Below are 16,434 nucleotides of genomic sequence, written 5' to 3' on the forward strand. Positions count from 1 at the left end.
CATCAAAATAAAATCATCACATAAACACACAAGATTCACAAATAATTCAAAAGTTGTTTTTATAGCGAAACTGCTTACAGTTAAGTGCACACAAAAAACCTTCAGTAAAGGTCATATAAGACACTGTTAATCTCTTACCCTGTTTCTTATAGAATTGCTAAATGCAAAGAACTCCATGTAACAGGGAAAACTATTACCTTTCGTGCAGCTATTGACACGATATTGACAATGTTTGATAACTCTTCTTCCAACAGTAAAATGAATATACCATTCTCCTACGACAGTCAGTGCAAGATTTTCATTGTTTTCAGAAGATTTATGTCAGCAGTTGACTTAGAAGTTAAGCAACAGTTGCTTTCCCTTTAAAGTGCATGAGGTGACATGGTCTTAATTACATTCTTTTGATCGGACATTTGTTTTACTTATGAGAGCTGTGTGTGGAGAGTTTTGGTTCTGTTGGTCTACTCAAAAAAACACTGCTGAAACAGTTTTATGTACTTTCAATACAGAAAATCCAATATTTTGGGATAAATGTATTGGAATTTGTGTATAGAGTGCTCATACAGTATCTCTGGTTTGTACTGGTTACAACTAAAGGACAAAGCTGTGGCTCAGGAAACTTTTAAGCACTCGCTGTATGATGAATTCGAAGGCTTTTGCAGCAAAAGAACTCAGTTAATCCATACATGAAAGGATACAGACTATGGAGAGGTTTGTGAACACGAAACAAAGCTTCTGAAACTGGGAGTGTTTAAGATCCTATTTGAGCAAGTGGGTGTTAAATACATCTCCTCCTCCTCCTCCTCCTCCTCTGATTTTAGATACCTTTCAAAAGGCAAGGTATTAAAGTGTGTTTGTGTTCAGGCAATGTGTGTTCTTTTTCATGAGGGGAAGACCACCTTGTAACAGTTTCAAGAATATTGATTTTTGATTAAAATGATCTATCTTACTATAACTTCAGCACGTAACTTCGTCACTTTTGGGGAAAAAACATCAGTGTTCCAAATGACATTTTGGATATGTTCCCTGCTCTTGTCCAGTGGTTTCAGTGTATTTGAAAAATTGCTTTCCTGATCATCTAGTGGTGTTAAAAATTCATGACATTGGATTTCCCATCTATTACATTATTTTTCTTTGCCCTTTTCCCTGTTAATACACAGGGTCAGCATTGTTACACAGGTTTTGGTAATGTCAGTGCAGTTGGATACAGGAAGTTCACTCTGGCACTACCACTCCCCTCAGGGCAGAATTTGTGTACCCCACGTGTCTGCATCTAGAGTACATTTTGTGTTCAAGTGTGAGAATGTTTTCTAAATGTTTGTGTGGCGTGATATGAAGTGAGACAGGGCTACTAACTTAATATTTACCTAGTTGGATGTGGAAAACTGCCTAAAAACAGCACCTAGGGCGGCCGGCTCACCAGCCCTCATCGATAATTTGCGTGACAGATTCGCTCTGGGGCAGACTTGTCTCCCCAAACTCTACAAATCTGTTATTTTGTTGCTCCACATATTAGCTAGAAAATGTTTCTGACTACATCTGTGAACATACATGCTGAACAACTGATAAATTTTTATGACTGCCCCCCCCCCCCCCCCCCCCCCCCCCGCCTCCCCACACACACACACACACACACACAATGTACTCAGCCAAATGTAAGTGTGGGCAGGAGTTGCAGATTCAGAAAGCTTGGGAACCTCTGCCATATTGGGAATCTTCCACCAACAGTTAACATCAGTACATAAATTTGAGCAGCAGATGCTCTGCCAAAGTATTGCAAAGTTTAATTGGCACTATTAGCCCCTCATAAACATTTATTATGCTGACAAAATCTTAAACAACACACTGATAATTTGTGTTATAGTCTTTTAAAAGACAAGCTAAAATCAATAGGTTCCTGTCCATAAAATATTTTTGTTGAGTTTTATTTTTAGAAAGTTCCAGTTCCTTGCATCATCCAATCTAAGCTTCCACAAGCCTGTTCAAAATCACCAGGCAATCGAGTGCATGCAGGAGAAAGTGTTCACAAGGAATAGAATATTGTGGAGTCTTCTTTTTGGTACACTCCACTCTTCCTGTAATGGGGTTTACTATTTTGGACGGTATTTAAATTGAGGGTTATCTTTTTAATAATGGACTATTAACCATTTCATTGTCAATTGCATTTTTCTGTTGAGTACTTTTCTACTGTAGCTACTTCCTGGTATGACCTAATATTGTACATAATTTCAGGGCTGCAGTGGTACTGAGTCCTTGGGGGAAGTTGGGATATTTTTGTCGAAATATAAATGGTAAACAAAATGCAATGTAAAAATGGTCCTGTATATAATAATGCAAAATAGTTGCTGCACATTGTGCATATGGTTCTCAATCTTGTCTCCATTTGTTGTTTGGAATACCTCACACATCTCCATCTGGTACTGCCTACAACTAGTTAGTGATCTCCAACATTTAATAAAAGTTTTGGAGGTGCAATTCTTCAACCAGACATACTCTTGTTTTTGTGTAGGCATGGGCCTTAACACTCGTTATAATCTGCTCAGCAAGAGGAGTGAGACATTCTGCGAATCTAAAACAGAAATCAGCAGAACATTTATTTAAAATTTTTTTTTTTTTTTTGTATAGAAAAGGCTTTCCTTTACCATCTTTTGTGACACAGATAAAATTTGTGTGTGTGTTGTTGATGTTCTGCGATGTTGACACTACAAATAGTTTTAATATTGAATCCATCTTTACATAGTACTATGGAATTCTGTTCTAGGAATAATTTGTAACTAGCTTGTGGTACATATTCGTCTCTCTCTGGTAGTGAAATGGTCAAGACTTTGATTCCATTAGGGTGCTTCTTACAGAGTTGTGCTCTGTGCTGGATTCAACAGGTAACTCCATCAGTAATTTGCTAGAGTTAGTACAAACCTTAGTGCAGGTGCTAGAGGCAAGCTTCTGTGGCTTAGTTAGTGGAAAATGAAAAGTTTAGATTAAAGGTCAAGTCCAGCATGCATTTTTAAAATATCAACCCTTGACAGACTGACTTTCACATAACTTTCAGTACCAGAATGTAAGTAATGTCCATATTTTGTACTAAATTTAGAAAAGAGGAAAACGGTAAGAGGAAAAGTGAGCAGTCACTGTAAATGAATTCAAGATTTCCTTGGAAACTGGAATTGAGCTCTTCTTCCTTCATGTAGACACATGATTAAAAGGGCAACAAAAAGCAATGCATTATGATCATAATGTCACACTTGCGTACAGTGCACAGCGCAGTGCCACAAAGATGCCGTTTGGACATTATTTTGCAGGGTAGAAACCACAAATGCTTGGAAGCATGTCTGACACAGACCACAGTCTCAACATCATTGAGCATATTATGAAGCGTTATTCCAATGCTTTGGAAACCATTCCAAGAGGAAGGTAATATTCATTGTAGGTATGTACAAGGTTGTCTGAGTAACTGATGGACAGCTAGACTCATGTATGGTCTTACCTGACTGCCGAAATCCTATGATGCTAGCAATTTCATTGTCCTAATAGCCTCAGAAGTTACACTTTCCCAATAAACTGTGTATCTAATTTTCTGAGCAATGGTCTCTATTCGAGACACGTAATAAGGTGTGCCTCGTTTGTGGCAATACAGGCATGAGTCAGTTTGTTATGGATTCAACAATACCAAGACTGGTCTGTGAATAGGTGGAAGAATATATATCTTTGTTAGTGTTCAGAAGAATCTTTTAATGCTCATAGGGTTAGTGTGATGTAATGCAACCAAATGTGTTAGGATGAAACTTCACGTGTTCGTAGGTTGTGTGATGTTATTTGAGTGATTACTAAATCAGTCAAATTTGCGAAGTACATGGCAGTATGAGCCCGCTTATCACTATGACGTTGCACACCCTCTGGCCTGGGTGTATGGGCTGATTCAGTTAGGAAGGGTGTCATAAAGCCATTGTATGATCTCATGAGGCAAGCTGGCTCACAGCTGTTATAATTGGCCCTTGATATAATAGATACAAGCAGTCGGACAGAGTCGACATCCGAGCTGGTCCCACATGATCTGGTGACGAAAGATTTGTGGATCTTGCTGACCATGGGAGTACCTCAACGTCACACGTACAGTTCACAGAGATATGTGCCATACGTAGAAAAGCATTGTGTTGTTGAAAAAATGACACCAAAATACTGTCGCATGAGAGGCAACACATGAGGATGCAGGATGTTTGTGATCTACCGTTGTGCTGTCGAAGTTCCCTCAGTCACTGCCAGCCATGACCTGAAGTCATAACCAATGGCTTCCCACATCATAATGCCAGGAGTAGCAGTGCTGTGCTTTGCAAAACATTGGAAGGGGGTCACTTTCATACTAGTTGATGACAGTCATCTGGTGTAGTGCAGAACTGTGTTTCACCACTGAACGCAATGTAACATCATACTTTGCTTCCCAGTCATGACATCACTTCAAATGCAGCAGTTTTTATTATGGTGTTAACAGAAGAATACATATGGCATAGTAATTTCCTCATCTGGTGTTGCTAATCTTCGACCAGTGGTGCATGACAACACAGGTTGTTGCAGGGAAACCATTGCTGATTCTCGGATGGCAATAGCAGATGTGAAGGGATTGTGATGTTCTTGGTACTCAATATGGTGATCATCCATTGTAGTGGTCAGACGTGACTGACCAGAGGCGTGACAAGTATGCCTACCATCATATTCCCATGAAGTCCAACGCCAGGCCACTGTCATATGCAAATGCAGCAGAAATCTATATATTGCTAGATTAGATCAGATCAGCTGGCCAAATGGAAACCCGCAATGAGCCCCTTACAAACACTGTCGGGTGCTTATAACGCTGTCTCACATGAGTATATGGAATTTCAGTATCCTTCACGATGATCACTCAACATTTGACACTGTTCACACCACTTATACTCCCTGCCACACATGGTATCAACACTAAACACAAATAACTGTAATGCACTCTGATGGCCATTCTACCTGTCACAGAGAATTGCAACTCTGATCATTTACGCGATCACCAGTTGTGTGTACATGTACAAAGTTACCTCGACATCAGACAGTGACCACAGGATGCTTTATGTTTTTTGTCAGGCTGTGTACATTTACTCCCTAATGATATTTACAGTTAAAGCAGTGAATTTAACATGAAGTGTAAAATTCCCAACCAGAATAATAAAAATATAGTACTCTGCTTGGGTATGCAGCAGGATAATGTAGTCATCTGTACACATTATTTCAATGGCTGCCATCTTCTGGTAAGTATGCTGATGCACAATCTTGCTGGAACAGAGTTTCCAACAGAATCAGTGCAATGCTTCCCTTGAGTGCATGTGAACTAGTAGCCCACCAGTGGAAGAAATAGGCAGACGATACATCACTAGCAGATTATTAATTAAAAGAACCTGCTGGTCTAAATGAAGACCGTTGTTTAATATCCAATAAAATTGGTTTCAGCATCTACATCGATACTCTGCAAGCCACTGTATGGTGCATGGTGAAGGGTACCCTGTACCACTACTAGTCATTTCCTTTCCTGTTCCACTCTCAAACAACTGTTTGTACACCTCCACATGAGCCATAATTTCTTGTATCTTATCTTCGTGGTCTTTACATGCAATGTGTTAGTGCCAATATAATCGTTTGGCAGTCTGCTTCAAATGCCTCGTCTTAACAATTTTCTCAGTAGTGTTCCTCGAAAAGAATGTTGCCTTCTCTCTGAGGATTCCCATTTGAGTTCCTGAAGCATCTCTGTAACACTTGTGGTTTGTTCAAACCTACTGGTAACAAATCTAGCAACCTGCTTCTGGATTGCTTTGACGCCTTCCTTCAATCCGACCTGGTACAGATCCCAAATACTCGAGCACTACTCAAGTATAGGTCACACCAGCATCCTATATGGGATCTTCTTTACAGGTGAACCACTCTTTCCTAAAATTCTCCCAATAAACCGAATTCAAACATTTGCCTTCCCTACCACAGTTCTCACAAGCTTGTTCCACCTCATATTGCTTTGCAGCGTTACGCCTAGATGACTTGACACTGTCAAGCAGTACACTAGCAATTCTGTATTCAAACATTCAGGTTTGACCTTCCTATTTTTCCACTTTTAGGGCTTGCTGCCATTCATCACACCAAAAATAGAAAGAAACTTCCACATGGGAAAAATATATTAAAAACAAAGATTCCAAGACTTACCAAGCGGGAAAGCGCCGGCAGACAGGCACATGAACAAAACATACAAACACACACACAGAATTACGAGCTTTCGCAACTGTCAGTTGCTTCGTCAGGAAAGAGGGAAGGAGAGGGAAAAATGAAAGGATGTGGGTTTTAAGGGAGAGGGTAAGGAGTCATTCCAATCCCGGGAGCGGAAAGACTTCCCTTAGGGGAAAAAAAGGACAGGTGTACACTCGCGCGCACACACACACACACACACACACACACACACACACACACACACACACACACACACACACACACACACACACACACCCATCCGCACATACACCCTGTGTATGTGCGGATGGATGTGTGTGTGTGTGTGTGTGTGTGTGTGTGTGTGTGTGTGTGTGTGTGTGTGTACACCTGTCCTTTTTTTCCCCTAAGGGAAGTCTTTCCGCTCCCGGGATTGGAATGACTCCTTACCCTCTCCCTTAAAACCCACATCCTTTCATTTTTCCCTCTCCTTCCCTCTTTCCTGACGAAGCAACTGCCAGTTGCGAAAGCTCGTAATTCTGTGTGTGTGTTTTGTTCATGTGCCTGTCTGCCGGCGCTTTCCCGCTTGGTAAGTCTTGGAATCTTTGTTTTTAATATATACACACACAGCAGTCCTATCATACTTCCCTGGGGCACTCCTGACAGTACCCTTATCCCCGAAGATCCATCGCCATCGAGGACAACATACTGGATTCTATTGTTTAAGGAGCTACTCACATATCTGTGAACTTATTCTATATGCTCGTACCTTTGTTAGCAGCCTGCAGTGGGGCACCGTCTTGAATGCTTTCCGTAAATGTAGAAATATGCATACTGCCTGTTGCCCTTCATCCTGCTGTATCTCATGTGAGAAAAGAGCAAGCTGAGTTTTGCTCAAGCAATGCTTTCTAAAACCATGCTGATTGGTGGACATAAGCTTCTCAGCCTTAAGAAAGTTTATCATATTCGAACTAAGAATATGTTCAAGGATTCTGCAGCAAAATGAAGTTATGGATATTGTTCTGTCTTACTTAAAGAGAAACTCTTATTACTGTTAATAATATTATCAGATAATTGAATTTCAATAGATTCCCTTAGAACACACTCCCAACAGTGGGAAGCAGGAGCGATCATTTACGTCCCATTACACATTGTCTCATGTTCCTCATTAAGACAGTGTTTTGCCACTGCAGATTTCTCTTGCTGGAATAAACGAGTGTGGCAATGGTGTTCTACACATCAGTCTTGAATAGAGGGGATAATTTGGCAAATATAAGCCATTCCACAATGACAAGGTAGTTTGTATACTCCAGATTTCCTCTGTCCCAAGTCATCCTTTACTGATCCAAAAAGGACTCTTTATCATAGCTGATGGCATAAAAACACCTTCGATGCCATATCTTCTTAAAACTCTTGAAATTTTCGAGGATATAAACCCACGAATTTCAAAATCTGTTGCTATTTTGCCTTTTACTTGTTCCTTCTACTAGTGCACTACTATTTCACTTACGCTTGATGGCAGCAGTTTTGCTGCTTGCGCATGCAAGGTGTGCCAACTGCGGTGTATAAAGGAGCCACTGATCCTGTAGGAAACTCATTTCCGGCGAGATAGTGCATCAGTGTACTGACTTGAAGATGGTGGCCAGTTGGTTCGTTGAAATGTTGTGTCAAGATGACTAAAGTATCCAAGAAGAGTCAGTCATTATGCTGAGAAAGTCTATGTAATAACAATATTCCATGTAGACTGTATATCCCTGTGTAGGGTTCATAGAGGAGTTCTGCATTCTGTTGCAAAGGTCTCTTAACAGGCTGTTGGCAGATGCCAGGCAGAAAATTGTAAATCTCCAGATATTCAAAACCAAAGTAATAATGTACCTTATTAGCTCCGTGCCCTAAAATGCTTTAGCTTGGTAGATGGGGAGTAAATTCCACTTAACACCAATGTTTCTATTAAATAGGCTGTAATTTTACCCACTTGACTCTTATTTGGCAGAATGACAGATTGGATCCCCATTTGGCCAGTCATGTAGGTTTTATGCGATGTTCCTAAACCAACCAAGGCATATTCTGTCAGGATGGTCCCTTTGAAAGGGCACAGCCCATTTCCTTCCCTAATCCAAGCTTGTGCTCTGTCTCTGATGACGTCATTGTTTGAGATATTAAACCTTAAGCTTTCATTGCATTCCTATTAATTTTACCAGTTGTGTGTAAAAGTACATAAGTTCTTATATGTAGTGTTAGATAAAAACAATAGCAAAATAATGTTAAAGTTATTGATTTTCTGGTTATGGAGTAATCTTGAAATAATTTACATAATAGTGTGTGTGTGTGTGGGGGGGGGGGGGGGGGGGGTAGGTATGTGCAAGCATGTTTTGCTACTAGTCATAATTGTTGTGTACTATACTTCATGGAAGCAGGCTTCAGTGGTTACTACTTTCAATTAATTTATAAATGGACTCATTCCATAAACAGATGAATGACTAATCTGATCATTGAGGGCACATTGAACCCTAATCTTCCTTACATGCAAATGTGCTACACATCAGTCTGTACAGCATTCTTGTATTGCATCATGTTTCAGTTCATATAATTGTTATCAAATGCTCTTTTTCTCCTGTTTCAGATTGGTGGTGTGAGATTCTTGTATGACAATGTTGTTGAATCTCTTGATCGCTTCAATACATCAACTGGATTTGGTTGTATATTGGCACATTCAATGGGTCTTGGAAAGACATTGCAGGTATATCTTCATCCTAATTTGCTCCATTTATAAATTTCACTATGTGTTGCTTAACATTATTAATTCCAAATCTAAAACCTCTCTGTAATGTGCTTTGCAATGCACAAATATATATTTGGAAAATTATAGTCACAGAAACACTTTTCCACATTGCAGAAGGCATTATTTTTATGTGATTATGGTGGGCACTATTTGAGTGTGTGTTTTAGATTTCTTGAGAATATTTACAACAGCTTGTAAAATCGGAACACACATTTTTTTCCTCAAAGTGTTCAAGATACCATCCTCAAACAACAATATATTGACTACTCTTCCTTGTACTTAAAAATGCGGTTTAAACACTGCAATAAATGACTAATAGAATGAATGTGAATAGAAATAATATCTGGCAAAACCATGACAGGATTTTAATTCAAATAGTCATACTAAAATGAATTATTATTCTTGAAAAACATTTTGCTTGTACATGGCAGGTGGTTTCATTCTGTGACGTATTCCTACGACACACTGATGCACGAACAGTACTGTGCATCATGCCAATTAATACTCTACAAAACTGGTTGGCCGAGTTCAACATGTGGCTGCCAGAAAAGGATCCAGAAAATTCCCCGTTGGCTGTTCATGGAGAAGTTAGAACCAGAAACTTCCCATTACATGTGCTGAATGACTCTCATAAATCAATGGTAGCTCGCAGCAAGGTGAGTTATCATGACTATTATTCTGACCTGCTGTGGATAACTTACTCTACTTTCAAACTGCAGTAATGTATTCAGATGGTAGCGGAGTGTGTGCCAGGTGAGTGATTAAATACAGGCAATCGGCTTACCCTTATATGTCGACAAAATATGATGCTGTAATAATATCTGACTAATCAGTGTCAGAATCAGGTCTTTGTTTTCATCTCTTTGTCAGAATTTTTGAATTAAATTTCATATTTTTGTATAATTTGAAGAAAAGATTACCATCCAATGGCACCTTTTATTTAGTGCTCATTATCAGCTTTGTTCATGTGAATAAACTATACTTTATAAATAATACTTTAACTTTGACATTCTGGTCCAAGCCTTCAGTCATTTGCACATGAGGTATGCTTGCTTGTGTGAATGAATGTGTGTGTGGTTTTCTTTCTTTTTCTAATGAGGGCTGTTCCTGAAAGCTGACCTGTAAGTGTGTTTTAACTGTGTCTGTCAGCAACTTAACATGTCTGCTTTACAGTAAGTAGCAGTCTGTCTCTTCCTTACATTGTTAAATTATGTTTTAAACCATATATCTGCTGTATTGATGTTTCTGTAAAATATAAAGTTTTATTTCTGATGACAACACTGTTTCTCTGCGTATGACTATGGAGTACCTTATTTTGATGTTACCCTGTTGTGTGGACTTTGGTATTCTTTGCTGCGCTTTATAAAATGGGCATACTGTTTTTACGTATTCCTACCAGTTGTGTATATCTTCAATCTAGTGAGGTCATCTCCTGGTGCATGTTACTGTTTTTTCTAGTTTAGCCACTGGCTCAAGCAAAAGTATGCTGTAGCATAACAGAAAAATGTTCATATTTTAACTTGAGAAATGTAGTTTGTTTACTGTTTTTAAGTTTTTCTTGTGCTCTACAGCTAATTGATTGGGACTGAGATTTTATTTTCGGTAGAATGTGCTATGGGTGACTTTGTGCTCAAATCTAATTATGTAATGGCTTCTGTGCTGTTCTGAGTCAGTCATTTTTTAAATGACGTTAATTTCATTTCTTCTCTAGATGTTTGACAATGCACTGAAGTTGTGTGTTGTTTAACTAGTATGATCTGGCTTACAAACAAATGAAAACTGTAAACAATGGACATACTTGTTTCACTATGTAGCATGCTGTACTAACCGTTTTGGTGCTTCCTCTGTCTGCTACTGATTGTGAGCAATTGCATTCTAGCAGTCTTTGCTATCATAAGTAAGTTCACCTGTTTCTTGGATTTTACAGGTAGGCATTTTGTATTGGAATCATTAAACTTAATGATTATATTTCCTAGCTTTCATGCACATCATTGACGAAATTTCCCACACTCAGTGGGGCTGGGTGGGGGGGAGGGGGGGGAGGAGGAGATATTTGAATTGAACAAACAATATAAACTGTAGTATTTAATCCAAACACCTCCGAAGCATTGCGACAGAGTAAGACCTAACAGGTTTTTAAAAATGTTATGTGAGCTGTTGGAGAGAGAACTTGCTGAACATGAATTTTAAGATTTCTTAGTTGTTTTTGTATAAAGATTATCTTCTGTAGGTATTTGCCTCATGATTTGATGAGCTTTTGTTCAAAAGTTAAAAAAGTAGTTGCAGTGTGTGTTGTTTCATCTGTAACAGGACTTCAGTGTATGCTTCATTGTCAAATCGACTTGGATAGACGGGTGATTGACATATAGTGCAACATGCTCTTTTACCAGCAAGTTGTCTTTCTCACATGTGTTATATATGAAAACTGATCCCAGTTTTTGAAATATGATGACATGAAGTTACACAATTCTACCCTGCATACAGAAGTGGTTTTACATATGTAGCATAAAACTGCATATTCAGATTAATCCAAGCAATTGATGAAAATAAGGCCATTTGTAACTGCTGCTGATAATCTGTTTTCACATTCATTAGTGTGACTTGAAGCCCCTGTATATATGCTGCCATTTTTTCCCAAACCTATGTCTTTTGAGGCTAGAGAGATGACATAATTGATAATCTTAATGTAGTTTGACTTCCAGCTTTGTAGTTAAGTTGTTTGTAATGAACTGTGAACAGAGCAATATCTGGTACTATGCATCTGTAAATGTAATAAAGTAAATAAATAAAACAAGGAAGTTTTTGTTCAGTGTTATTTTGTCAGGCTCCGACTCAGTAATATTAATGAAATAACACAGTGTAACTTTGCAAGCTAAATTGAGAGAGATTAGTTTAGCAGTATTGGTTATACATGAGAGAGATGACGATAGGCTTTTATCATTATATCAGTTTGCAGAATATGGAGAATGTTTCGGTAACTGTTGATGAGGCAGTCAAGAAAACCATAACTGTATTTATTCTGAAATATGTTGCAAGCATCTGACATTTTACTGTATTTACAGTGATGACAGATATCCGGCAGAGGCAAGATGTGTTATTACAGGGTGTATATGACCCGGGACAACCGGGAGATCCGGGAAAAACCCAGGAATTTTTTCATCCGGGAGAAAACTGGGAGAAACACGGGAATTTTCCATTGTTTTTGTTTTCAGTTAAATTTTTGTAATTTTGACTGGTAAGAACCGATACTCTGACAAAGGATATTACTGTATTCCGCTACTGCAGAATAAAACATGAATGAGAGAAAAAATGAAAATAAAACTTAAATTGCAAAGGAAATACACCATATAAAGCAACAAAACACAGTGCTCATACAAGCGTCTGCCAACAGCAAAAGGTGTCAAAGGCTTTAGGAAGACTATGCATTGTTTCGTAAAATCAAATTGCCCCCGATGAGCATGACTTCACAACTGTTTACATTAGATATGTATTAGCAGTTACGAGCGGAATATGCGCATCCGCAGTTGAGTAGTACCCTCTCCCGCTTCTGGCTACAGAAATGTGGCTGTTGGCTGTGTAAGCAGTCACAGCAAGCAGTTAGATGCTACCGGGAAAATTTTACTGGAGCGCCCAAGCTGCCAGATCCATGCATGCACATCAGGTCCAGATCTACTAGGGGTCTATCAATTATTCATATGACTTTGAAACACATTCCTGTCAGTTTTTGAACATTTTTGAACACCTTCTATGTGGATTTCTGAATGAATCGTAAGTTGATTTGTGAATGCATTCGTAGTGTACATGATGTCTCTGTCAGGGGAATCCTCGTCACATGTAGAAACAAACTTTCCTACAGGCAAAAGGGGATGGGGCTATAGGAGCTGAGTGGAGTAAGGCCAAATGGATGAATGCCAACTGCTGTCTGATTGTGTGGTTGATTGGGTTTGCGAATAATCAGTGTTGTTATAATTGGATTCAGACTACGAGAATTGAAATAAATGAATAACAGGTAAAAAAGGTTACGTGTTACCTTCCCAGTGTATCCAAGAAAATGAAATTTTTTACCAAAGTTTTTGGCCAGATGGCTGTACTAGTAAGAACCAGTTGTACAGTCCCTGGCTAGGATCCGCTTTAAGTTCTATCCTGGAAGAAGTGCGGGAAACGTGTTGTACGAATATGTAACAACGCCTAGCAGAAGAATAATCGCAGGATAATTAAACTGGTGATTCTGGCAGAGTTAGTGAAGTTAACCTGTGAATAAGCTTTGGCATTGGCAGGAATAGTTACAGAATTAGTGATAACAAGACTGTTTGTTAGAACGAGGAAGGAGAAGAAACGGGGACATAATACAAATTATGGAACAATATGACTATTCCAAATTTGTATAAAAATTTCCTACTACTACTTTTCGATCTCACGCTTGAGAAACTGGAGCATAGGAATGAAGTGTGAAACTATTTCCTAACGTAAAGCTGTTAGCTTGTAGTGGGCCTTATAGTCATTTGATGTTGGTACTTTGTGAATTATATTCTGTCGTTACAAAAAAGACCATTTGTGCCAAAACAGTCTCGTTTATTTGGTGTGTGTTACAACTGTTGCAGAATTAGAAAGGCCTATTTTGTTTTATCTAGCAGACAGTGACAAAATAGATGTAATCAGATCAGGAAACCACACCAATCTTGGGTCTTATTTGTATTGACAGCTTTTCAGTATTAGACAACGAAATTTCGACTTTTTCGTGTAGCAAGACGTTTGACAAACTTTAATGAGATAATAGATTCTTTCGCAGAAAGGAAAGCACGTCATGTAAAGCTGAACCGATAGGGAATAAATAGTGGAAATTTTCTGAAGAGTTTTTTAAAGAGGGACAGGATGTCAAACCGGCCAACTGTAACATATTTTGACGTCCTCTCTCAAATGCTTGAGGGATGGCGGGTTATTGCCCCGGTTCGGAAATATCATAGAGCGCTGATGCGCAGAGCAGTCAAAATTACAGTGGGGAAGCAGGTAGTCGCCATGTGACCCATGTTTCCATTGAGTGATCTTGCTGTTTCCTCTTCATTTACTGCTCTCATGTCAAATGAAAACAAAACGGATTTCTGTGGCTGGAAGCTATCAGGTGAATTAAAATACATTCGCATAATTACGGAAGGCTAAAATGTGTTATTAGTTGCAGATTTTATTTTATTTCCACCTTTCTGACAGTCAAGCATTAATTGCCTTGCAGAACAATGAAGTTATTTTTGTCAGTTTGCTAAAGAACTTTTTCTTCTATTAATCTTTTCCGCTGGGGTAGACAGTATATTTGAAACGAAGTGTTGAATTCCACACACTGTTCACTGCATTTCAAGTGCACGTTTTCAACTTCTAGCACGTATGGCATTATGCCATAATAAAGAACCAAACATGAGATAACACAGTACTGGTACTCCAAGAAAATTTACATCTCAAAACCCACATTGAAAAGCTTAATGTCAGGTCATGACCTACTTCACTAGGAATCAGGACATACAAATGTGCACTTTAAATGTGCACATTTTAGTATGGGTCACGAAATTCAAATGCTCTTAGAGCATCCTCTGATGCCTTGTTTCTTTTATGACATAATGTAAGATCTTTTAATGTTTTACACATACGAACATACGGGATCCCTACGATATCGACATCATAGCTGCGCAAGTGTGGTGATGACACCTGTCATCTGGCGCTCTCTGGCAAGTGCAGAAATGAACCTATTTCTAACAGGTTACGGGAAAATATTCCGAATGGTGGTTTGAAAAGTGTTACCATCAACGACCATTGTGGCAGTTACGCTGGAGCTATGTGCGAGAATGTACAATGAATTTCTTAAATCACAGACCGTTTGACTCATTTAAAAATTAAGTCTTTGATGACAAGCCATTTAGATGAATTTTAAACCCAGAAGGTCAGACATTAATGTAGTTATTAAAAATTTTAGGATCACATTTGTGTGATATATCTTAAATTGTAATACGCGCATAAAAGACCAACATTATATGTGAAGGTTTATCTTCTCTTGCAGCATATTAATCTTATAGACCAATATTATATGTGAAAGCTTTGCGTATCATGTAGCAACACTATGTATATTAATTTAAACCATTAACTTTCTCTGTTTGTGTTCACGCCACTTAACTGTGATGTTGCTATTGGCTGACTACATCACATGTCCTAAGCTCTGAATACCCATTGTCATTGGCTGGAGAGATCACTTGACATGAGCTATGACTGGCTTACAAAAACACATTGCAATCTCTATTTCAATGTTTCGGAAAATAACATGCGGTGTTTGGTGGAATTCGAATTTATACTTTCATAATACGAAAATATGCAGCGTACGTGTTGCTGCACATCAAAGATCTTTCCAAAATGCTTTTTTTTTTTCTAAACCACCGCGAAATTTTACACCCGTGTATAAAACTGTAATCATTCAACAGACTGAAAAGTTATACAGTTCCAAGAGAAAATATACTGTCAGTTAACAGGGAAAACGTATGTTTTCACCTGGGAGGAAGTGTTTTTTTAACCGGGAAATCTGGGAGAAATCCATAAATTTTTTTCCCTTATCTGCGTATACACCCTGTATTAGTAATACAATCGAATCCTATGTGAATATTAGTACTGGTTCTTTAGAATGTGCGTAGGAGGTTCACAGTTGTTCATCATAAAACTAGCAGGAAATTTTCACGGTCCATTACTAATAAGGGGTCGAATTATAGTTCATGGCTGCCTGAGTACTTCAATATAAAGATTGTAAATCTGTCACCGTGTGGGGTGGCATAGCGGTAAGACAGTGGACTTACATGGAGGAAATCGGCGCTTCAAATTCTTATTCATCCCTCTGTCAATAAAGCAGTCTTTGGTTTGTCTTCCCCACAACATCATCTATGTGATCATTCCAGTTGAAGTTGGTCATAATTGTAATTCTCAGGTGTAGTTAAATTGATAGTCTTTGCATTTGTGTGATTTATTGTCTAACTGGAATTTATTGGATTCCTTTTAGTGCTTTCTATTATTTAGGGCCAATTTCCACTTTCCTCACCATTCAGATATATTGTATAAATAACTTGGCAATTCTCGCTGATTGGCAATTCTTTTTGACCTTCTGATGACTTAACTAGATGGTAAATGGCAGCATTATCTGCAAAAAATCTTAGGGGTGCTCAGATTGTATTCTAAATAATTTATAAATACTTGAAACAGCAGAGGGCTTATAACACTTAATGGGGAATGCCAGATATCACTCCTGTTTTGCTCAACAACTTCCATCAGATATTATGAATTGTGACCTTTCTGACAGGAAATCACAAATCCAGTTGCACAACTGAGATGATACTCCAAAGGCATGCAATTTGATTAGAAGCCACTTCTGAGGAATGGTATCAAAAGCCTGTTGAAAAACTAGAAATATTGAACTGATT

At 38.5% G+C, this 16,434-nt stretch overlaps 1 protein-coding gene across 3 annotated transcripts in view; it reads left to right on the forward strand.

Annotated features, from left to right (window-relative positions):
• The window catches only part of LOC126299611 (uncharacterized), a 468,671-nt gene that overhangs the window by 322,358 nt on the left and 129,879 nt on the right, over nucleotides 1–16,434 (forward strand). For all 3 annotated transcript variants that reach the window (XM_049991647.1, XM_049991646.1, XM_049991645.1), the window contains 2 exons: nucleotides 8,834–8,950; nucleotides 9,424–9,648. In XM_049991647.1, coding sequence (XP_049847604.1) covers nucleotides 8,834–8,950; nucleotides 9,424–9,648 — 342 coding nt within the window. The remainder of the gene's footprint in view (nucleotides 1–8,833; nucleotides 8,951–9,423; nucleotides 9,649–16,434) is intronic.

Source organism: Schistocerca gregaria, chromosome X, assembly GCF_023897955.1.
Source record: "Schistocerca gregaria isolate iqSchGreg1 chromosome X, iqSchGreg1.2, whole genome shotgun sequence".
Taxonomy (NCBI): Eukaryota; Metazoa; Arthropoda; class Insecta; order Orthoptera; family Acrididae; genus Schistocerca; species Schistocerca gregaria.